General features: G+C 33.5%; 3 protein-coding genes across 7 annotated transcripts in view; 2 read left to right on the forward strand and 1 right to left on the reverse strand.

Moving 5' to 3' along the window:
• Tgi (Tondu-domain-containing Growth Inhibitor) overlaps nucleotides 1-18,412 on the forward strand; it is an 84,513-nt gene extending 66,101 nt beyond the window's left edge. For 2 of the 3 annotated variants that reach the window (XM_023163922.2, XM_074175383.1), the window contains 3 exons: nucleotides 7,038-7,379; nucleotides 12,834-15,546; nucleotides 17,441-18,412. In XM_023163922.2, coding sequence (XP_023019690.1) covers nucleotides 7,038-7,379; nucleotides 12,834-13,120 — 629 coding nt within the window. In that variant the 3' untranslated portion in view covers nucleotides 13,121-15,546; nucleotides 17,441-18,412. Of the gene's footprint in view, nucleotides 1-7,037; nucleotides 7,380-12,833; nucleotides 15,645-17,440 lie in introns of those variants that run through there. The other variant, XM_074175384.1, reaches the window with a different exon arrangement.
• Nucleotides 18,413-20,488: 2,076 nt separating this feature from the next.
• On the forward strand, nucleotides 20,489-23,740 carry LOC111504497 (uncharacterized). The gene is made up of 2 exons (XM_074175385.1): nucleotides 20,489-21,026; nucleotides 22,124-23,740. Exons 1-2 carry the CDS (start codon nucleotides 20,502-20,504, stop codon nucleotides 22,313-22,315), a joined length of 717 nt encoding a protein of 238 aa, XP_074031486.1. The 5' UTR covers nucleotides 20,489-20,501; the 3' UTR covers nucleotides 22,316-23,740.
• On the reverse strand, nucleotides 21,245-23,094 carry LOC141482316 (uncharacterized). Of its 3 annotated transcripts, none has more exons than XM_074175388.1 (3): nucleotides 22,959-23,094; nucleotides 21,790-22,037; nucleotides 21,245-21,684 (listed from the first exon to the last, which is right to left on the reverse strand). In XM_074175388.1, the coding sequence occupies exons 1-2, from the start codon at nucleotides 23,092-23,094 to the stop codon at nucleotides 21,904-21,906; spliced, it is 270 nt and encodes an 89-aa protein (XP_074031489.1). In that variant the 3' UTR covers nucleotides 21,245-21,684; nucleotides 21,790-21,903. The 3 variants fall into 3 exon arrangements, with proteins under 3 accessions (XP_074031489.1, XP_074031487.1, XP_074031488.1); XM_074175386.1 differs by having other exon boundaries at nucleotides 22,959-23,093; XM_074175387.1 differs by having other exon boundaries at nucleotides 21,790-22,029; nucleotides 22,959-23,090.
• Nucleotides 23,741-25,225: the final 1,485 nt, after the last annotated feature.

Consider the following 25,225-nt stretch of genomic DNA (forward strand, 5'->3'; position numbering starts at 1 on the left):
TTTTAGCAGTTTCATAATATGTTTCATAATATTGTTCATAACTAATAATTTACTTATGATGTACTGTTTGGAACCTTTGGTGTAGTAATGAATATTACATGAGTTTTTTCCCATCTTCAAGAGGAAGATAAAACTGTTTTATCTTCCTCTTGAAGATGATCACCTGGTGATCGAAACACGTGTCGAGGTGTAAAAATAGCGACTTGGTGTTGGGAAAAAACTCATGTAATATTCATAAATAATAATAATAATGTAATTAATGTATATACTACATTTGTAGCAGAATTTAATTGTATCTATATCTATTGTTCATAATAAAACTTTCTTGAAAATTGAAAACTTATGTTTTGTTTAGTTTAACACTAGTGTCAACATTTCTTTACATGCTACTTTGTGAATATCTTTTACTACTCTTAAAACCAATAAAAATGTCACTTTTAATGACAGGTGTACAAAAAAGGGGTTATGAGAGTTGTGAAACAAAACAATAATTAATTAGGCCTCTATAGTTTCAAAAGTAGATAAGTCATTCTTTGAATGACATTCTTCAGAAAAAACAATGTGGAGGTGGCATTCAGACCACATGCCAGGTTATCTGATTTCCTTTTCAATGTCAAAGATGAGGTGAACAAGTTGGAGAAATCTGGAGTTTATAAGCTTTAGTGTCCGGAGTGTAATGGTGTTTATGTGGGGCAATGTGGTCGAAATTTCAGAAAACGGTATGCTGAACATGAAAGATCCTTCAGACTAAGAAAAAATGATTCGACGTTTTCAAACCATTCCTTGGCATGCAACAAGTTCCCGAATCTAAACGATACGGAAATTTTGCACTATGCAAGGAAGGGTTACAAACTCAATTATTTAGAATCATTGGAAATTCACAAGCATAAATATTGCGGGTGCAACCTGTTGAATGATCAAATCGATTTAGTTTACTCACCGGTTTTCAAATTAGCACATCCGCATTGGAAATTGTAAATTCAAGTCAAGTACCTCTACTATTTTCTACAGGGGTGCTATATAAAGGCTAATGTAATAAATCATTGTTACTTTGATGTATAAGTTTGAAAATGTCCTTATAGGACGAAAATGTCCTTATAGGACGAAACTGCAGTAACGTTAGTTACAAATAAAAGTGGTAAAAACATAGAAAGTTTCAATTCTCTTTTCTTCATTATGATTTCCTACCACGTAGTAACGGCTACATCCATCAATTTATTAGTTTGCATCATTGGTATATTATTTATTTTCGACAGAATGGGAAAAATGTCATTATTTTTTTGTGATCCGATTAATCAAACTTATCCATTTCTGGAATGTATAATAGAAAAAATGGGAATTATTGGTCAAAAAAAATATTTTTTCATTATATCCATGATGTCGATGTTTTCCAGCATTTAAACTGTTGGTTTGTAAACTTAATGGAAAAAATAATCCGCACTCTCACAAACAACAATAACAAGTAATTCATCGGATGAAGAAATGTGATTGTTGAACATTGCTCTTTTATAGTTTTTCCAACATTTTGCATCACCAAAAGTTGTGGGAATAGATAACTGAAATGATTCTCTAACAAATCAATAAACTCAACAAAGATGTATGGGGACACTGTAAATTTTCAAATATATCCTGGTTAGAATTGGGATGGCCGCAGCTACAAAATGGCGGATTACATATTTTTTCACATTTACATCAATATGGGTTTCAAATGACTAGTAGAATATAGTACACTTTGAAAAAGATGCAAATCTAATATAAACTAAACAAAAAACTTTGTCAACTCGGAATCGGTTGCCTAGATTTTGTATCGTGTCGAGGACTGTGTGGCGTTAAGGTGGAAAAAAAATGATACATCATTAGCGATACACCACCAAAGTTAAGGTAAAAGGTGAAAATGTGCTGAGAACTATGTAGCATTAGGGGAGATAAACATTTTAAACTAAAAACTTGTAAAAAAAATAATTAAAAAAAATTATTTAAAATGGTTTTATTTAAAAAAGATAGTAATGATGTACATAACATTAAAAGCTGAAAAATAATTCGAAAGGCCCTAGGTAGCAGTCATCACACCACTCTTCTCAGCAATCTACGGTATTGATCAGATAAAAAAATAATGAAATCGTAGGGCGTAGCGTAACCTAAGAAAATATGTAAATACTACGTAAATAATGCAATAAAACCGTTCAACATAAACATTTTTTTCACTTATTTTTTATCCTATTCTCAAAAAATGCCATTACGGCTTTGAAAATAAAATACATATTTGAATTGAAAAATGAACTAAAAATGTTCTTTAAACTAGTAAAAATTTATACTTCCGAAAACTGAAGTAGAAATTTCTCGGAGATAAAAATCTGGTGATCTGGGAGGTCATTTGATCGTACCACGTGTAGATATCAATCGGCCAGGAAACGTATTTAGGAGAAATTGTATCGCTGATCATGCATTGTAACTTGAACAGCCATCCAGCCAGCCAAGTGTCTCTAAAATTAATAAGAAGTAGATGAAATGTTGGAATACGCTTTTCGATAAAGAAGGGGAGTGTTTTTGGGTAATGAGTACGAACAGGAATACTTAGACGCTGATTTTCCCGAGACTAATCTAACATTGGATGAATTGTGTTTTTTGCTTGAAGAAAATGATAACTCATCTGTGAATAATACGTTTTTCAAAAACGAATCAATTTATTTTATTTTTCCATCATGGTACAACAAAATCCCATTCGTCTAATGTGGTCGCCGAAAAAAATTCCCTGTACTTTACAAAAACGGTAACCATTCCTTTTCAAAATATTTCGGACAATTCGGTCACTGATATTAATTTAATTGCTTCCCTGTTTTGATGGTTTTGAATTATTGGCTTTACACGTGGTTCATCGGAATTTTGGCAGTTCTGAACATATTCACATTTTTCGAACTTTCTTAAAATTCGATAAATGATGGTTTGTGAGGGAATCTACCTATTTCCAAATACAACAACGAATATATTTATTGTATCTCGAATGGAGTGACCATCAAAATACCAGATAGACTTGTGATCCAACACCAGACAGCGCTGGTTTGACTCAGCAAGTCTCATCAATGGTTCTAGGCTGAACCACTGAACTGTCCTAAAAACGACCAGCCAGAATTTTCCAAGGTCCATCTAGCTGCCTTCCGAGGACGAATCTCTTTCGGCGATCGAAGTCGAGGCTTGGCTTTGCAGCTGATCGCCTTGGAGAGCCTCGTTTATCTTTGATATTCGAGGATGGAGTCTTCTGTCAACCCCATAGATGGCATCTTCGTAAGGGTAGATGTCGTAGCCTTTACCAAAATATCACTTTGAAATTTGTCATGCAATGGAAGCTTGATGTGACACGCTGCATTTTATGCAGCGATTTGTCAAAAATTGCAGTGAGAAAAATTTTTTAATCCACTGATTACTTAGAATTCTCTCTGAATAAACGGTAAAAATTGTTTTCATTAATATCTTTATCAATAAATATCACATTTTTGTCCTTATGTATGACCAGTTATAAAGATTTTCTGGCGCACTGTTAACGGGTTTTCATTTTCGAACCAGCTAATCCGTATAATGCTCCTAACCGCCGGTTGTTGCAATTCCCATACTTAATAAAATATTTCGTGTGCTACTACTGCCACTGTGAAATTCCAATTTTTAATTACAGGATGTCGGATGTGAGTGGCCGAGAGTGAAGCCATTAAGTCTTGGAACTCGATTCGTTTATACCTGTTCTATTCAACCTTCGTAGGTCATCTTACGTTTATAACGATGTCACGGAAGATCATTAAAACATATCACTTTTGAAGTTCTAATGAAAAACCTAGGAACATGACTAATTTATGCGCTGTGTTTCTCGTTTACGCACTCAGACGAATTATTGTTCATTCAGATAAACTCCCTTTCAATAAGGGCATTTTGTTGACACTTGTTTTATTTTAGATCAAATTTGATTCATTTCTCACGAAAGTTATTTCCTCTCTCAGCTCGCAAAGATATCGAATAATAACGTTTTTGATGTAGTCGGGTGTACCACAAGGATCATACTCAGTATGATATTTTTTCAAATATTCATTAATGATTAAATAGAGAGGGTTATATTTTAACCTCGGTTACTTTGGCAATAAAGTTCAGCAATATTTTTTAACACTATACTAAAATATGAAAGTGACAGAGTCTCTAATAAAAATATTGCTGGATCTGTAACGCCCCCGACGGCCAGTTTTTTGATTTCACCTCTGCCATATTTCTTTATTTCCAGTTGTGACCACTATAACAAAATATGAAGATGGCAGAGTCTCTAATAAAAATATTGCTTGATCTGTACCGCCCTCGACGGCCGGTTTTTTGCTTTTACCTCTGACATATTTCTTTATTTCCATTTCTTAACACTATACCAAAATATGGAAGTGGCAGAGTCTCTAATAAAAATATTGCTGGATCTGTACCGCCCCCGACGGCCGGTTTTTTTATTTCACCTCTGACATATTTTTTTATTTCCATTTCTTAATACGATACCAAAATATGAAAGTGGCAGAGTCTCTAATAAAAATATTGCTGGATCTGTACCGCCTCCGACGGCCGGTTTTTTGATTTCGTCACTGCTATATTTCTTCGTTTCCTTTTGTTAACACTATAACAAAATATAAAGGTGGCAGGGTGTCTGATTAAAACGTTGACAGAGGTATACCGCCCCCTGATCGGATTTTTCATTTAGTTTCTACTATTTTCTATAATTTCCGTCCTTTCAAATATTCATGATGCCTTCAAATTACATTTTTCACTGTTTCGGGAAAGAGAATAAAAAAAACGAATTATTGCTGAACTTATTGCCAAATTAACCGAGGTATATTTTTAGAAGTGACTAATTTTTTGAGAAAGAAAGTTTTTGGCTTTCTACTACTTCATCTTGATACAAAAAATTAGTCACTCCTAAAAATATAACCCTCTCTATTTAAACAATATTCCTGTTTGCTGGGATTTAATCAAATACGTGAATGAATGACATTACCATGTCATCGATGACATAAGTAGATCAAACTTATTCCGTGACATAAAAACCGTAATTCATGAATGAATTGTGTGCTTTTTCGTATAATGATATCCAGATTGGTACTGATGAGCCTAAGGCAAGTGTCTTGCGGCGAAACATCGATGTCTACCAGTGAGGATGTCAGTGTTCCATATAAGTGCAATTTTTACCATTCATTTAATGTAGAATTCCTATGAATGTTACCTGATTTTATTTCATAACGAATGTTTGGAATACAAACTGAGTAGAGAATAGTGACTTCTGTATAATTCAGTGTTCATATAAAAGTATTTGTTTCGAAACAATGTTTCTTTCGTGTAATTCAATGTTTATATGAAAGTAGCTGTTTCAGGAGGGCTTTTTCTTCCAGTTTGTGTCTGAAAGTTACTTCTTTGCATGATCTACACATCCAAGTACAGAGTTACTTATTTTAAAATTGATAACTTCCTTTCTTTGGAAGATTCCCACATTTTTTGTATCAAGATGTAGTAGTAGAAAGCCAAAAACTTTTTTTTCCAAAAAATCATTAATGATGTTTCACGAATTGTTGAATCTAAATGTCTTCTTAACGCCGGCGATTAGAAAATGTTCTCCAGAGTTGGACATGCTAATGATTGATTAGCGCTTCAGTAAAGTAATGTTACGTTTTCAAATTAATTTCACTGCTACACTGACAGTACAACCCAAACACTTTAACAGAAACTTACTAATACTCAAATGTCTATCGCTTTATTAGAACACACACGGTCAATTAGACTTCTTTGATCTTCGTATTGTTAGTGTTTATGTATGGTAAACAAAGTATCTCGATGCCGATAGGGAAGTCTCTAGAAGTCTATCGAAGCGACGCGGCATCTAGAACAATCGCGAAGTGCAAGTCCAGTTTAGCGCGATTTCACAATCCCAAGTCACAATCGATTTACGACGACCAGCAGCGGCAGGCGTTATTTTTTTAGGGAAAGATTCACAACAGTACCTACTTTAGAATTTTCAATCATAAATATTTCTGAGTATATACAATCAAATCACTTTGGCACAATTTCTGTCAACTTGGAGTACGTTAGTAGTATTTAGAATTCTCAATATATTAACCGAAACTTATTGGTATAATAAGACGTTTTTAATTTTATTCTACAACATTATTCTTAATAGTATAGCAAATTCATTGAAATCTAAGAGAATACGCGACGGTAATGCATCTAGCCTTATCAAGTAACTCGGATGGCTAGGTTAGGTCAAAAGTGAGTGGGTTTATTCGACCCTCCACCGCACCCCGCCAGAGTTTATTGTGGCTCATAATTATTCACACTCGACCAAATAAACCCAGCTTCTCAACGAAGCCGCTTAGTTTATATGGTGAGTGATCTTTCAGGTCAGATGGTAAGAGTGCGGCTCTGCCAAACTCTGAAAACCTGATTCGGTCAGCAACGGGGCAAGCAACAAGAAAGTCTCGGACACATGGATGCATTCACCGCTTATTCAGTTAGTACTAACATTCAAAAGAAAGCTTTTGAAATTTTATGATATTTTAATCATAAGATTGTGAGGCATTGTGTACTTTTTTCAAATTAAGCAATATTTCCAAATTGTCAAAATATTTGACGTAGATATATATTCTACCTTACTCCACGATTCAAATAACCAACTGGTTACATGGTTACATGGGGGGCGGGAGGTTTAGATCAACAGAAGGTATTTACTTTTTTACATATATGGCAACTCACACATTGCCTATGTATGAAAAATGCATACAACAATACGAAAGCATGTGAGGAGGGGTAAGAGCTTTGCTTACTTTTGCTGACAAGGGGGGGGTAAATAATTAGAATAAATATGCTTACGTATCACGAGTATGGCCCCCCAAGTAGAGGGAGTTTTAAACTAAAACCACTAGTATACACAATATAATACTTTACATCTATTTTTTTTTGGCCAGACATACATTCGATTCTCAGTATCCCATAAGATCTCTTAGAGGATTGCTATTTTTTTTATATTGCTACAGATGATGGAACGAAACCCTACACGAAACACACGACAAAGTGGAAGAGAGAGCGACGGCAACGTCCACCCGAATATCCTCGGAAATCTGACCCCAAATATTCAGAGACGTTTGGTGCGGATCCATCCAGTCCAATCAGTTATGATCTACCAGTTAACGCCGCCAACTCAAATGGCGTCAAAACTTCGCAAATCCAACCAGATTCACCACTAGACATGACTGTTAGGCAGAGAGGGCTTCCACCTTCGTATGCACAAACTATCAGCAATCCTGGATACAGATCCAGTTACAGACCTTCGGTCATACACAACGGAGTGCCACCAACAAGGGAGGAGTTACCTTCGGGTGAGTTTCAGATTTTCAGTCGAGAATCCATCAGTTCTGTTTTAATAATTCATCGATGTCGGGATGTATATTGAAGCTCATGTAGACATGCCATGATTTCGTCAATCGTTTTCTCTCTTCAAGCTATTCCACGATTTGTTCGGTTCTGTTGAAAATATTCGAAATTCACTTACTGATATATTCGACTTCAGTTCAATACAGCACGAATTGTCCATAAAGTGACAACTCACAAATATTACAAAACATTGCTGCAGGGTTCGGTGTTGAATTAGCCATATAGTCGAGGTGGCGTTTGCCAGTGGCGTTTGCCAGTCGGAGAGCCGTGCCCTAGTATTTGCGGGCTGCTTTCCAAACTATCCATCTGGCTAAATGGTGCACACCTATTTAGTGAAAAATTTGTGTAGAATAAGCCACATCGGTAGAAATTGTGCGCAAATCGCCTGATTACCTTCTGATTGGTAACACTGTGTGACGGACACAGGTCTTATTCTTAGGATTAAAATAATTCTGTATTAATTGATCGGTCCTTGAAGACTACTATATAGACCAAAATTAAGAGAAAGACTTCAAACAAAAAGACTATGAAGTTTAAATCGGGGCTTAATAAATTTGGGATTTTTTTCATATTTCCATGTGGAAGGTTTTTGAGTTCATTTTCAAGGTCGAAATATCATTCAAAGTTTTTGGGTGAGTACCAAATAAAAAATATTTGCTGAAATCGAAAGGGATAAGCTTGGAATTTCTCATTAATTAATAACATTATTGTAACTATAGTAAATGAGCATGCATTTTTTCTTAACCATCGATTTGTATTTTTAATTACTTCCGTGAGTTAGAACGTTATTACCTCTAATGCTCATTGAAACAGAGAGAGTAGTTTTTCTTAAACTTCTGGAAGTTGTACCATGTGGAGAAACCACAATGTAAATATTAGAGGATTGTGTTATTGATACAATTTAGATACATTGTGCTTCATTTATCCAAATTGAAATGGAATCACATATTTTTTCTAAAAGAATCTATGATATATAAAAAAAGTAAGAATTGCTTATATTCGACAGCTCACGTTGAATGACATCCTAATCCCTAATTTTATGACGAGTCTATATAAATAAATAAATATTCTTGAAGTATTTCAAATCCTAGAAAACTTCTTGATGGTGAATTAGATATCTTCACAACCATCAAAATTGTTTTATAATTTGATGATGCTGAAACAGTTTAATTTTGCTGGTATTTGGCCAGAAATGTTGATTAATTATATTAGACAAACACAATACAGTTGTAGACAATGAAAGTGTTTTATAAATTCGTCATAGAAACACTTTATAAAATAAAATTTAAAAACCGTTATAAATTAGTCACGAAATTATCACAGAAACGTTTTTACAACTCACTTAAAAACATATTTTTCCTATGAAAGTGAATTGTTTTGTAGCAGTTTTATAGCACTTTTTTGTGAGATTTGTAGTATCTTCATAAAACTATTTCAAGCTTATTTTATAACTGCTTCCTGTAGCTTTAATGAAAGTATTTTATTGTAATGCTTTCAAACACAACTTTGTTTTTAATACCATATTGTCACTTTAATGATAATTTCCCAACTATTTCATAGTTACCCATGTATATTGTGCATATCGTAGTCAATAAAGCATTTCTTTCTTTCTTTCTTTCTAGTATGGTATGGTATATCTACTATTATTCCAAAACAATAAAACAACTGTTATAAAAATCAAATTGCTTCCACGAATATATATATTAGCTGGTGCCAAGAATAACATGCAGCATTTAAGAAAAACAGCTGACATTCAGGGCCGTAGCGAAACGAAAAACCAGGGGGTGGAGGGAATCCAAATGTTCACAATCCCACCAGCAAAATTTCCCAACTTTCGAAAAAATGAAAGCCGAGGGATTAGTTACTACTATAATATATTAATTTTCTTACTAAGCTATCCAAAGATTGACTGAATGCTTATGCTCGTTAAGGTATGCACAAACAAAAATAAATTTTGGTAATTTTAAAAATGATAATATGGGAATTATTCTACTTTGGACCAAGGACCTTGGTCTTCCACCATATCCACCATATCCACCATGTATAGAATATTCAATACAAATGAAAGGAAACAACACTTAAATAATATTGTGCTTATGATGCACTGTTTGGAACCTTTGGTGTAGTTATGAATATTACTGAAGTTTTTACCTATCTTCAAGAAGAAGATTCATCTTCCTCTTGAAGATGATCACTTGGTGATCGAAACACGTGTCGAGGTGTTTCAATATTGTGCTTATTGTTTTCTACTATTATTTTTTCTATCTTCACGGCCCGAAATTTCCCAACTTTTCCAAGTCGAAAAAACAGCGAAAAGTTGGAAATTTTCTAAAATTGTCACTTCAAAATGTGTGGACTGTTCAGGAATATTGTCTTACTTGGGAGAAATTAAACTTTTCTGAAGTTTTTAAACAACTCAGAATTTCAAAGTATGGGATCTCCAACTTATGCATGTTGGGAAATCCCAATCTTCTCCTGGTTCTTTCCCTTTTCTTATTACCTCTCCCTTTCTTTTCTCTCATTTTATTTTTTTTAATTTTTATTCATTTTTTTACTATTATTTTTTTCTATCTTCACGGCCCAAAATTTCCCAACTTTTTCTCAAGTCGAAAAAGCAGGGGGGAAGCTCCCCCCCATCCCTCCCTTGGCGAAGACCCTGCTGACATTGATTTTACAGGTCATGTAATTAAGTATAATATGTCAGTTTCTTGCTAAAACAGCAAAAGGTTATTAATGATTAAAATACGTCGATATATACCTTCGAAATTTTGCCTTTATAATCGATGGAAGAAGATTCTTAGCCAAAAAATCCCGATTGATAATATCTATCTAAACTATACGTGAGTAATCCTATCTTCATATAAGTACTTTTGTAGAAATCTATAGCGACTCTGCCGCAGCCCATCACTCCTAGAACTAAGTGTTTCTTAAAAATTTTATAGGGGTAACTGAGTAGCTAAAATACGTTAAAATAATAGCGATTCGGAATACTGGCATTAGATGTGTTGAAAATATGAAATACGGCACATATGGTGATATTTACAGCTGAAAAGTACATAGATATTATAAGATTATATTATTTAGAACAAACTGAGTTGAGTTTGCAACTAGAAAGTTAATACGTTAACAGAGTGAATTTTTGTATAATTAATATTTTTTTCCAGAAACATGAATAATTCAGTGGCGCGCCAAAATTTTTCTAATAATAGGCTATATATTTGTCAAAAAAATTTCATTCGCCTTAAAAACATCAGTCTTGGAAGCATAAACAATGTTTTTAACAGTTTCACATGTACAAAAGTGAAATTATTAAAAATGGCTTCAAACTTTCTATTTGTTAGTTTTCATCTGGTGATATCTATTATATTTTCCTAGTGTCCAATACAAAATCACTTTTTGCGCCTTTAAGAAAACATTTTGAACAGTTTTTTATTTTATTATCGTTTTAGGCTGCATTATTTTTTATAACGCTAACTTGGAACTACTAAAAAACTCTTATAAAATTGTCTTTTGATTATTTTATAAGTATCTTTACGAAACTACTTTTTGAGAGTGTTAGAAAAATTCTATAATAACTACCAAAATGTTTATAAAACTGTTTTGTAGTGTTTCTGAAAGGCCTAACGAAATATTAATAAAGAATATAATGTTTTTTATGAAACGGTGCCAATTTTCTACTTATAGCTGTTTTATGAAAACATTGAAAACATTTCTGGGAGAAATACAGTTTTATAATTTGTTTCTCCAAAATGTTTTCACAACTATTATGAAATATAAAATTGCTAGTTGGGTTTGCATTTTCATAGTACTTTTTTCAGACGATAAATTATTTTAAATCAGACTTGACATATTACGAATTGAAAAGACTTTGCATTAATAACAAATGAATGGAATTTCATTCTTGGTTTTGGTTATGTTACCACCTTTCACACAAAATATCTAAAAATTTGTTTCAAATTAAATTTCAACTAATACAACAATTTTTGTTTTGAGGGTCCAATTTAGATATTACCAAATTCTGTTTTCTCGAGAAACATGATTATGGAATATTAAAAATAATTAATAATTTGCTTTTGCTTCTGTAGGGATAATCAACAACAAATTAAAGTTATTCAAAATAATGTATCCCTCGATAATCGGTTTCAGATATCCCCACAAAAAAATTGTAAGTTGTGAGATCTAACTGGTCATTTTACTGGACCACTTCTGCAGAATCACCTCTTGAGTGATCATTTTTTCAAAAACTTAGGTCAGGGTCAGTCGTTTTTCTCAAATATAAGTATCTTGGAATCAGTACATCCCTTAAAATACATTTTGGTGTGATCAAAGAATGTAAAGTTTCACGCCCGCGGATAACTGTGTCCAAGCTATTTTCCAGTTTTTTTGGCCATGGTCTGCAGGTTACAGACCAGACTGAAATAATTTCAGAAAAACACGACGTGAACCCCATGTTTAGGCCAACAAAAACTACCAGAGGAAGTCTAAGGCCAGTTAAGGACCCCCTTGAGCATTAAGCAACAACCTGGATATGCCGGATTCCTTGTAGCTGAGTCGGTCTACATTGAAACCACGAAAAAAAATATAGATACCCGTCTCTCTGACAAATATGCTGTAGCCGAGCATGCTCTCAAAGAAGGCATTCACATTATATATCATTCGAAGACACAGTAATACTCGATAAAACTCAAAATTACTATCCAAGAATATAAAGAGGGGCAATAGAATTTAAAAACACCTATGATAATATAAAACCGGAGACAAATTCCAGCATACTTAGTAGTTTCTGCATTGGGAACAACTTGGCACTTCGACCGTTACCTCATCGCCTCTTATAATGTCTACCGCAGTAATAGACGAAACTTTAGGCTTGAAAATCTGCCGACCACGGCCAAAAAACCGGGAAATAGCTTTGATACATTTCGGTATGTTTCAATTTAGATTACCTTCAATGCAAAATGTTCCAAAAATTTGATTTCTAAAAATGCCCACATAAACATTGTACTTTCAGGTATATAATCTTTTAAATCTTAAATAAGTCTTAATTTACTTCGTGACGTCTATCCTTTTTTTGAAACTTTCAAAACACTACTAGTTGATACTACAAAAGCCTTAACTATTTTCAGTTTGCAGATAATGTTCAAAATTTATTTTGAAAAAAATTACAGAGGTAATAGGAGTTAATATATTTTAAATAATGTTTCCACTGTCCTGTATTTTGTCCTAATGTTGGAAGGTAAGTAGTCAAACTGCCTCACAAAACGACACATTCCAAGTATAACCGGGGTGAAACAAAAAATGAAGTATTCTCACAAATCTCTGAACACACTATGATGAAATTTTTCTATGTTTTCACTTCTTAACCACATGCAGACGTAATAAATGAATTATTTGTTTTTCAGGTATATCTATGTGCGACCCGATAATAGATGAACATTTCAGAAGATCCTTAGGAAGTGATTACCATACCGTTTTCAGGAATAACGCTTCCAAAGAAAAATCTCCTCCAAAGTCTCCTCCTAAAGTGGAAAACTCTCCGACAACTAGTGTCATAGAACTAATGGATAGTACGGGATTATCAGTAGACGATCATTTCGCCAAAGCTTTAGGCGATACTTGGGCTAAATTAAACAGAAAAGAGCCCGAAATGAAAACTAGTTCCAGTGAAAATGGACTCGTTTCCATATAAACCTCAGAAATTGTATAACATTTACTATATTTATAGTCTTACAGTAGTAATTGCATTAGTTATGAAATAAGGGCAATAGTGTTGTGATTTGATGAAAATGTTCATTCTTGGGGTCTATATTGAATATTATTATCGATTATGAATAACAAATTATGATCAACAACACTAAAGTAAATTACCAGAAGTTTGGAGCGGAAAGTGATTGGTTGAATTACAGTGCTTGGTGTCAAGTCAAAACATACTGATTCATGTATTTCAAAAACATATTCAGTTACACAGGGTAATTCAAATTCGAACCCCACTATTGGGATCTCCTAAACTACAGGAGATATGTCGAAGTTTAAATTAGGTCAAAGTTGCGTTTTTTTGCGTTCAACAAAATACTGGTTTGAAACTTGGAAAATTCCTAGTATTTCCGAAAATATCCGGAAAAAACTGAAAAGTCAGAATTTTCGTTTTTATTTTTTTTAGCGTTATTTGACAACATAGCTCAAAACAAAAAACACATTTTCGTTGATACTTTTTTCCGGCTACATGTTTTTATGTTCAGATTTACTATCCGACGTTTCGTGTTTGTCTTTCTTTTATGGGCCATGTTGTTTTTTGTACAGAAAAATAGTGATTCTCATTTTGTTTCATTGATGTATAATTTGTTATGATTTGCTCTTCTGAAACCACAGGTATTTAAAAAAACAACTTCATCTAAGATGGTCATGACTCCATCGAAAAATTTTATGTAATAAACACTAGTTGTCAGAACTCATCAAACATCATAAGTTTGCACAAATACTTCAGTCGAAATGTCCTCGTTCTCAAGTGAAGATAAACAAGATATGTTGAAACTTTATTATAATTTATATAGGAATAGTAAGAAAACAGCACAAACTTATTTTGAATTATATCCGGAAAGACAACAGCCGGATAGAACATTATTCGGAAGTTTGGAGTAGGGTGTGTTTCAAAAACCAATAATGAAGTACTGAAGCAGAACAAAATATTAGAAATAACTTATTAGCCGAGGTGAAATAATTGTTCTTTTCATATTCGAAGAAGTATAATTACTTTTGGTACTTTTTTAGATAAATACGGATCCTTCCAAATCGCATCAAGTCTCGGCAGAAATGGATGTGCCACAGACGAGCGTTTGGAGGGAATTAAAAAATTGTATGCAATATTGTAAGATACATATTCCACAAAAATTATATCCATGTGATCCTGAGAGAAGGATAGAATTTTGTAGCTGGCTCTCGAATAGGGTAGACCCTACAAACTTCTTGAAAATCATTATTTGGACCAACGAAAGTACTTTTTTGGAGTGAAAATAATCCACGACACTTCACAGAAGTCAGACCACAAGTTCGGTTTCGTTTGAATTTGTGGGCTGGAATTTATAACGACAAAATACTTGGACCTCATTTCTTCTCTAATACTTTGAACGAGGAAACCTATCTTTGGTTCTTGAGAAACGAATTCGAAGAATTCGTTTCCCCTTGTTGAATATAACAACTGCTGGTTTCTTTCCTAATAGATGGTCAGGAAATTCTGGACCAGTGAGGTGGCCGGCAAGGTCTCCTGACCTTACAATTTTTAATGCTTTCTTGTGGGACACTTTAAAGAACAGAATCTATGGAGAGCAAGAATATGACACAGTGGGTGAACTTAGAGAAAATATCATCACGCAATTCATGTTTATCGGAAGAATGGATATTGTTAGGGCTGTCCTAATTGGAGACGACGAGCTCGCTTATGTATTCAAGAGGAAAGACATCATTTCGAACATTGGTTATGATACTTTTCGAGCATTTTTAACAAGCTCATGATTTCATTGTTGGTCGAATTTGAATTACCCTGTATAGTGCTAATCAAATTCGTGTCTATACATGTGGATATTTTAAACAGCAAGACAGTAGGATGAATTGTACCAAATTTATCTATTTTCAGGTATTATTGAATAATGCCATAAAATAAACTAACTCTATTGGTTCCGAGGATATATGGAAAGAACCAAAAAATAATAATTTTTGGTTCTTCATTATTATATGAAGATTGCTATGAAAAAACAAGTACGCATTTGAAATTTCAAAGTTGAGGAGTACTATGGCACCTGTGACAAAAATTTACATTTTCAATATTTCTGCAAACAAAAAAGATGCAGCCAAAAATAGAATTTAGATTTTTTTTGTCTTTCCCATTTATCCTTTGAGCCAATAGGCTAGATAAGAACATTTCCAGAATGTATCCTTCTCTCCCGAAATTTCAATACTTTTCCATTGATCAACTTGAAGAATAATTTTCTAGTTCAACGATGATACCAAAATTGCTGAATCCAATGTGTCATTGGAATTATATATGAATATTTCTAGAATGAAAAGAATTGGTTTGTTGTATTTGAAATTGACAGGAGATATTGAAAACGAGCTGATATTGTTACCATACAGTAGAGTTGATCCTGAAACTTATATTTCCAGAAATAAGAAAGTTGAAAACTATATTTTACACCCTCGGGAAGCTTGGAATTCGTTTATGTTAAGCATGTTCAGTCTGAAGTTGTTCCTGCTATAAAAAATCATTGCAAATAATTTTTCATGTTTAACTTTAGCTTTAAAGTAAAAAACAACATATATATATATATATATATATATATATATATATATATATATATATATATATATATATATATATATATATATATATATATATATATATATATATATATATATATATATACCTATATATATATATATATATGAATAATACAATTGCATGAAGTGAACAAGTGATTAAAGATAAGTGCAAAGTACTTGTTTCCTTGAAATTAACAGGTAAATAGACAAAAATATACAACTCTAAAACTTATATATAAAGTCAGCTAAAATTCTATAACGAATACACAATTCAAATAATACAAATAAGTTCAATGACATACATTGGTTGTATTCCATTAGGGTTCAAATAGTTGGGAGAAAATTTTCCTTTCATTTTCATTTATATATTTCTTTAACTTTTTCTTGAAGTTTTGTTTACTTTTGAATCAATTTGTCAGGAACGTTACAATATCTAGAATACAGCGTGTTGTACAGAAGACTCATTGTTAAATTTGATCTCATGGTGCCTGATTTCATCTATAGGCTATATCACACTGCAATCTATTGAAAACACTTTCCCAACATCAGAACAAAAATTTACGGTCTCTTGACGCGCGTTTTGATAACCAAGTTAGCGTCCTCAGGAGATCATTATGACTAATTTTTATTACTACTACATTAGTTTTTTTATATCCTAGTGGCCTAACCACTACCTGTTAGTATTACCTAACTACACGGGTTAGTGTTACCTGTCTACTAACTGTTATTGATCCTATGCAAAACTACCTGTTTTTAATACCTGAATAGAGACAAAGGTACTATTTCAAACAGTCCTTCGTTTGGTCTCATATGTAATAATCCCAAATAAAAAACCGACAAATATTAGAGATTATCATTAACATAGAGAAATAATATCTCTTGAATATTTTGAATATAAAGGTAAAATTTTTAGAGAAATTTTTAGAAGATCGTAGGAGGTATTTGTATGGTATGTATTTGTGGAGGACATGTACTTTGTATATTTTGAATATATATCTGATGGTCGTCCAAAAAATATCAAGACTATTCATAAAATATCCATGATGATATGCATCTATCAGGTTTTTAGAGTTCGGCAGAGCCGTACTCTTATCATCTGACCTAAGAGCTGGGTTTATTTGGTCGAGTGTGAATAGGTGTGAGCCACAATAAACCCTTGCGGGTTTCGGTGAAGGGTCAAATAGACCAACTCACTCTGGACCTAACGTAACGTTTCTGAAAAATCAATTCTGGACCAGAAAAAATTAGTTGCAATGATTTTTCATTGAAGGAATAACTTCAGACTGAACAGACAAGTATGACACAGTGACACTCAGGGTTTTGAAATATTTATGTCAAATCATTTCCGAGAAAGAAAAATTAATTGCAAAGATTGTTTATTGAAAGAATAAGCTCAGGCTGAATATAAACGAATTCCAAGGTTCCCAAGACTGTAAAATACAGTTTTCATCTTTCTCATCAATTGAAAGCTGAATCTCTGCCATTAGTTTCAACTAGGAAGAAAATGTTTGCTGTTTCTGGAAATATAAGTATTAGGATGAATTCCACTGTATGGTAACGATATCAGCTTTTTTTGGATACCTTCTGTCAAATTCAAACCAATCCCTTTCATTCTGGAAATATTCATCAAGGATTATAATAACACATTGGATCCAGAAATTTCGTAATTCTTCCCACTTTATTGATATCATTCAAGGTATCTTTTTAATATTTTTTAGTTTCTTTCAGGGATTTCAAATCAATTTATATCATATTAGACAACGGAAGTCCGAACTGATGAAATGCACAACGAAACGTTGTCAACCACCTTCAAACAAACTATTTCAGGGAGTTACCTGTAAACATCTATTACTAATTAGATATTTATATTATTCTGTTGTTCCTCAATTAATACGTTTAACACATATTCACATACAATATTGAAATTGGGCACTGTCGCCAATCATCTTTGAACGAAAAATAACTGAAAGTTAAAATAATTCTTCATAATAACCATTGGAAAGTAACCAAATTGCAGAACTCATTCATATTTTCGTTGCATATAATTTTTTTTTGCCCAGATATTTAGTGAGAGAATTAATCTACTTGAATTCTGGTTAACGGTACTGCAAATACCATGATGCTGCCTAGGTGGCACGTTGAGTTATCAACATAATCTACCCAGTGCGTGATGCTAATGACCATAGAGTTCATTATTTTAGGGTATTCAACCCCAAAAATTGATATATTCTTTTTTATGACTTCGTATGTTGGAAATAATGAAATTTTAAGTCCAAATTTGTTTGTTCAGAATTTGGAAAATATCTGAACAATAAATCAAGTCTAATTAGGTGGCTTGATACATGAATGATCCATTTTCATTGGGAATTTTGATAAAAAATTATATTAAAAAGAATCCTTTGCATGATTAAGTGAAAGGAAACTAACACACTGAAAGTTGAAGATTTATATGTCCCCAGTTTCTTTAATCCTAAGTTGTTTGTTCATTACTTTTTCTGAAATTCTTGTATATATTTTCTGCTGTATATATTGACTATTAGTTAAATATAAATATTTATGATTTATATTTAGATCAAATAGGAGTAACTTAAAAGTGTTTGTTCAGACAAATGCATATATTATTTAATGTATTCATTTTTGTAATAAATCATCGATTGTATTGAAAAAAGTGTTTTGTTCAAGCCTAGTTTCACCATCAACCTCGAACTAGGTAATCTAAGACTACTTTCAGTTGAAATTTCAATGGCCATCAAGTATTGTTTCCCATATTATTCGAAATTTCACCAGCTCTGCAATAATGCTATTTATAGTCATCTGTTAGATTGGCGAAACATGTGTGAAGAGTCAGTACTTTTGTTTTAGGGTAGAAGTATTTTGAATAGATTAAGTTTACACCAGACAGATTAATTTCAATCCAGGATTAGGTGAAATACTAATCTAACAGGATATCCTTCACAGATTAATCTTATCTTAAAATATTCCTGATATGCCATATAAAAAGTATACTATTCTACTCGCGACAAATTGCCATTAGTGTAAATTGAATTAATTTCTACAAAAGGGACAGTTTCTACTTATATTTGAAAATAGTTGAATATTGTCATCGTAAATGAGATGAGTCAATTTGGTCACCTCAACAAAGAGTTTAATGCATCTAGATCCAGAGACCTGAGTAGGTTTTCCTATATTTGCTCAGGTTGTTCACTAAAAAAATCTCTTATTAATTGATGTAGATTATTATCAACACAGAGAGTATCTTCGATAAGAAACTGATGAAGCATTTTTGACGCTTCCACCGACACATCCTCATTGATTTCTGAAAAGAACGATTATATTCTCATCTCGAAATGTGCCAATGTTGTGGAAGCCATATCAGGTAGGTGTGGGTCCAGTGATCTGTTCAGTAATGAAAAAATACAATTAATTCGTTTCCATCTTCGGCAAAAAATTTGATCGCGAATTGAGATACAAGTCAATGACTCACTTGTCAAAAACAGAAAAAATACGATATTCCTTGGAATCATTATAGATGAGAACCTCGACTGAAGGAGTCACTGTCAAAGCATCGTAAACAAAGCATCATAAAAAGTCCCCAAATATTAATGTTGTATCGCAGCTTAGCAGCTTCTACTGTGTTTGTGGGGCAACTCAATGATGCTTGAAGATGCTTATTAGAATAGGTAATTACTGGAAAGAAAAGAAATCTATCGTGCAGACCAATTTTTGAACAATTAGTTGTTCTCATTCTGCCATGTCTACTTATTTTGGAATCATGTTTGTACATATTCAATAGCAAGAATATTTTCATAAAAATCAGAGATATTCACTCAAAAAAAAACTAGGCAAACAAATGATTACTATGAGCCCTGTTGTAAATACCTACAAAGCGACAACCAATGCTTCTTTACACCTATGCCTGAAACTATTTAGTAAAGTTCCCTGTGATTATAAAACACAAATCGGTCAACACAGTTGAATTGAAAAAAAACTGGAGAATATTTTATTAGAAAAGTGCTTTTACTCACTAGCTGAGTTTCATGATGAATATTCCAACAGTTATTGCTTTTGTGCATAAGCTGTAGTTAATATATCAACGTTGTGTATGTAGAGTTTTTATTTCTATGTACTTTTCTTTGTAATTTTTTAGTATTTCTGTATTTTTTTATGATCTAGGATAAGCATGACTATTCTTATACAAATTGTGAATTTGTCAAAAAGAAAATAAATCTTAGTGCTACCTACTACTACTACTACAACCAGTATTATTTTCATATCACAATTTTTATAAGATAATACAAAATACAAACAATAAGTTAATGTCTTACAGATTGTCTTTTGGAATGATAAAAATATATTCATGGTAGTATATATTTATGATATATATTGGAAGTGATAGTAGTCTGATATGTGAACGATTTTTCATAAAAAATAGTGGAATGGTTGGGTACATGTAATTGGCATTTTCGCCAAATCTTCTGGTATTTCATTTAATAAATAGTTTTTAAAAAAAAGATATATTTGATGCAACTTTCGCCTTTTAAGCATTTTCAACCATCAGATGTCATTAATATGAGATGTCACATTCTCCCGATTTTTGATACTACAGATGTACCCAGTACATGCATTTTGGACTAGTTAAATATTGATTTACACAGTGTAATTTTATTTTTTTCATAAAGCCGCGTTTACACCGGAGTTAAGAACACGAGTTTTTAACATTTTTGTTATTAACTGATGTTAACAAAAGTCAGTAACATATGTTAATAACATTTTCTTTTGGCTGCCAGTTGTGTTATCAACAAAAGTTAAAAGTTACTCCGCCATCTTCAATCAACGATCATGCACAGCCAGCATTTCTAGGTGAGATAATAGTGCGAGAGGATGGCGTGGTGCTCGCTGCAGCTGCGTGCGTTGTTTTGGCTACCGCTTCTCAAAGGAGACATAGAAGATACTGGGTGAAACAGTCACTCAGAGCAAGGACTGTGTACAGTGGGAGTGATATGTTAAATGATCTGCAAGAAGACGATCGTGACCCTCTTTCAGGCGAGCTACGGTGCGACGGAAGCATCAAGAATTTTCTCCGCATGACCAGCTGTGATGTTGAGTGGTTGATCGGACAACTGGGGCACAGAATTGGGAAAAAGGACACCAACTACAGAAAAGACATTCCAGTGAAAGAAAGACTTGCGGTCACGTTGCGGTTTTTAGCTACAGAGGACTCGTTTGCATCTAGTCCACAAGTACTAGATGGTTTGATTGATTGCTTCGAAGAAAATGTACAGGTAAGTGAATTTCATACCAGAATATTAAAATGAAAGTACTGTCACTTTGCATAATGCATCAAACTGTCGTTTTGCATATTAGTTTGAAACATGCAAAAAACATAAGTTTCAAAACCGTCATTATTCATAACGCGGAAACTATTTTATCGACCTAGTTAGTCTACTCACCTATAGGTGTCGCAACTGCGCACTTACTAATAACTTGCTGATTTGCTGATAATTGCTACATGGTACTACTTAATTGCATCAAACAACCCAAAAGCCTTGTTCTTTCATATTTATGTTAACTTAAAACAAGTGTACAACATTCATAAGTACATGTAAACAATGTATTTGAACAGAAAGAAACGTTTAAATCAAGTATTTAGAGTTGGGTAAAGTTAAGCAGGCTACAGAAATCGCTTGTAGTGAGGATGTTCGTTGCATTGAGCTGAGTACTTTCAGGGTCCGCGTCATGCGGGCTCACGGATGAATACATGCTTGGCGTGGGGCTATTTGTTGCTTCTAGCAAACTTCCAGGGTTAGAAGTTGCGTCCGACGGTTGGAACTCAGACATACCAATTTCAAACAAAACTTGATTGATTCGATGTTTCGCAACCATTTGCAAACGACGGTCTTTTATTTGACGAAGCTGGCAAGCTACGTTCCCCCCGAATACCTGTAAAAAAGGAATTATTATGTTTATCCTTCTTAGGGTAAGTGTAGGGCATGTTATGACTGTGTATTGAAAACGATTTCATAACTATAACGTCAATATTCCTACCTCACAGTGATCTCTTTCTCCGATCTTCTTCTCAAGCCGATTCATAACGCCATATGCCTCCTCAGCCATCATTTGGTTTGTTTTCCGTTTTTTTGGTTGGGCTGCTTTCGGAGCTTAGGGTGGTGCCATAGCATGCTTAGCTGCTAGGGCTTGTGAGGCGCCGACTAGGGGAGGCGGGGCTGGGGTGATTTCTGTTTCCTCATCTTCTGTTTCCCGATTGTCCTCATCTTCCTCTGCATGCTGAAAAACTTAAAATAATTCAAAAATTCAACTAATCATTTAAAATAATCCATTTGAATGAATAATTTAAAATAATCCAAGATGTCTTTTTCAGGTACTATCCACGCCTGAGGAATGGCTACACCATGCAAAAGAATATCTCCGACTCTGGAACTTTCCTCACTGCATTGGAGCCATGGACGGCAAGCATGTAATGCTCCAAGCTCCAATACATACAAGTAGTGATTACTTTAACTACAAAGAATTCTTCAGTATCGTCCTGCTAGCTTTGGTCGATGCTAATTGAACGAGTTCTTGGAAAGCAATACAATAAATCTACCTAACGCCACCCCTTCACCGAGAAGAACCCTACCCGACCCATACGTTATCGTCGCGGATGACGCATTTCCATTAAAACGAACCATTATGAAAACATATCCTGGGCTGTATGAGAAAGGTAGTGAAAAACGGGTGTTTAACTATCGGCACTGTCGGTGTAGAAGAGTGGTGGAAAATGCGTTCGAAATTATATCAGTCGTGTTCAGGGTACTAAGAAAACCTTTGTTGCTCTAACCTTATCGTGCAAAAAAGGTTGCGTTGGCTTGTATCCATCTACACAACTTCCTGAGACGAAGCAAGTCGTCAAACGGGACATACACCCCTTCAGGCACGTTTGATCAAGAGGACCCTTCAACAGTACAACTAATTCCTGGACAGTGGCGAATTGTTGGTTTGCCATCAGAAAATCTACTTAGATTAAAGAAAATACCGAAAAAATCATCTGACATCGCAAAACTAGTAAGGAATGAATTTTGTGCGTATCTTAACAGCCCTGAGGGTTTAGTGCCTTGGCAAAAGCAGTATAAAGAAGTAGAAAAGTGTGTCTTGTTGTATAAAACGTAGCATTGAATTATATATATCGAGATAATTATTTGTGTTATTTTACTTACCTCGTTTCTCTCCAAGCCCACCTCGCTCGTTGATCTGGGCACGGTTTTGTCCCTCAAAAACAATAGATGTTCGTAACCAAACCACTTTACTTTTGCGTTGGTTCGAGACCCACTTTTTTGTTTCTTGCTCTCTCATTGAAATTGTCCTATCACTTTTGTCATCTTGTTCTTAACTTCAACTTTCGTCATGCGGAGAGCTTGGCCAATTTCTGTCCAAGCATAGTTTTTTAAGTTTTTGTCTTTGAAATCAGCATTGGTTGGGTCCCACAACACGCTCTCGCGATACAGATCTATCAAATTGATCACTTGCTCCTGATTCCATTCATTTTCCATCAATAAAATAAACAAAACACTTCACGTCAACAATAAACTAAATACCAAATCGCAACAAAACACACAAACTATAACCTTACTCTGTCTCCACGTGTTTCGTCTGCTGCTGTAGTTGGTGGTACTGAGGGGCGACTGGCGCGCTCTGTGTAGCAGGATGCCGGGCGAAGGGGTTGCGGGGAAGAGAGGAACCTGTTATTAACAAAAGTTAACGCGCTAACAGAGGCTATTAACTTTTGTTTTTAACATTTGTTCAAAACATAACACATTTCCTTTGATCTTTACCGACTCTTGATGGATAACATAAATCTTGTTAATAACAAGGAATTTTCTGTTAACAACACGAGTTATTAACTTTTGTTATGAGAAATTTTTTGGCGATTCAGTTAAGTTCATAACTTTTTGTTAAAAACTCGTGTTAATAACTCCGGTGTAAACGCGGCCTTAGTTACTGCCTAGTGGAATATAATTTTCTCAGTATTGCAAAGTACGGAAGCGCAGAATGGCCAACGGAAGCACAGAAGGGCCACATATTTTTATTATTTGTTTCTTGGAAATTACGACTTTGAATTTCGAAATTTCAACTTTTATCTCGAAATTTCGACTTTAATCTCGAAATTTCGACTTTAAACTCGAAATTTCGACTTTAATCTCGTAATTTCGAAATTACGACTTTAAAGTCAAAATTTCGACTTTAATCTCGAAATGAACCTTTTTCCTGAAATACGAAAAATCACTCACTAGCAGAGCTAGTAGTTCGGTAGGGACAAACACTGCCTAATCTTCATATAAACATATATGGTAAAGTACAATTAAAAAAGAATGTTTTTAACAGAAGAAAATGTTCCTGAAGCAAAACTAAAATTAGCAACTGTACTTTATAACAATGTTGTAACATTAAAACGTTGGCTTGAATGCCGTAATTTAAAAGTAACTGGGAAAAAAAGTGAATTAATAGACAGGTTAGTATACAGACTCTAGTAAAAGAGTAGCGGTAGATTCTAACTGTAATAAAAGAAATTTAAAATAATTATGAATTTCAGATTTATTTCCGAGTGAAATATGAATCAAATATAGATGGTAATGAAATAAATTTAATTAAATATAATTTAATAAACGACTGAGGTTATATCTCATTCCAATCGATGGTAAGTAATTAACTATCAAAATTTATTATTCATTTCATGTTTAGAGCATACAAATGAATATTTATTTATTTTTTGCACTGTTAAATCCACGCTCCTCGAAGCATGTATCCATTTCTTACATCTAACCTCATTAATATGACATTTTATAAATGGTATAAAAACACGTTTTCTTCCGGATATCGATTATCCAACGTACAATTCGCAAAACAGCAATGCTTTGTTGGCATTATTCTAGCACAAAATAATTTTGTATATCAGATTTATATTTTTAAATCATAAATTAATATTACATAAATAACATTGTGTTTACATGTGAATAGTTTATGTTTGTCCCTACTACTAGTGCTGCCTCTCGTGACAAGTTCGCTGTACTATTCTCAGGAAAAAGTCTCATTTCGACTTCAAACTCAAAATTTCGACTTTAATCTCGTAATTTCGAGGATTTTAACCTATCATTATATCACAATTTGATCATCAACTTGACGCATTTTATTAATAGTTTGTGCCGAGTATTCTTTTAGTAAGTATTCGTTATCCGGCGTATTCGACATCTTTTTCACTATTTGAATTCGGTCGAATCACTCGGTTTTGGTTCGAGAAGGTATTTCTATTTTCTTGGCTACACGATACGATATAGGACTAAAAGACGAAACTTCTTAGGTAAGATTTATGTTGTATTATAACTCAAAGTGATCCTACAAAGAATGTGTTGAATAAAGATGACAAAATAAAGCAATTAAACTCCAAATCAACATTTATTTTCAAACCTCAAATCAAAACAATATTTAT

Source organism: Leptinotarsa decemlineata, unplaced genomic scaffold (genome assembly GCF_025532065.1).
Source record: "Leptinotarsa decemlineata unplaced genomic scaffold, Ldec_3_MD MMD2_tig00001019_RagTag_RagTag, whole genome shotgun sequence".
NCBI lineage: Eukaryota > Metazoa > Arthropoda > Insecta > Coleoptera > Chrysomelidae > Leptinotarsa > Leptinotarsa decemlineata.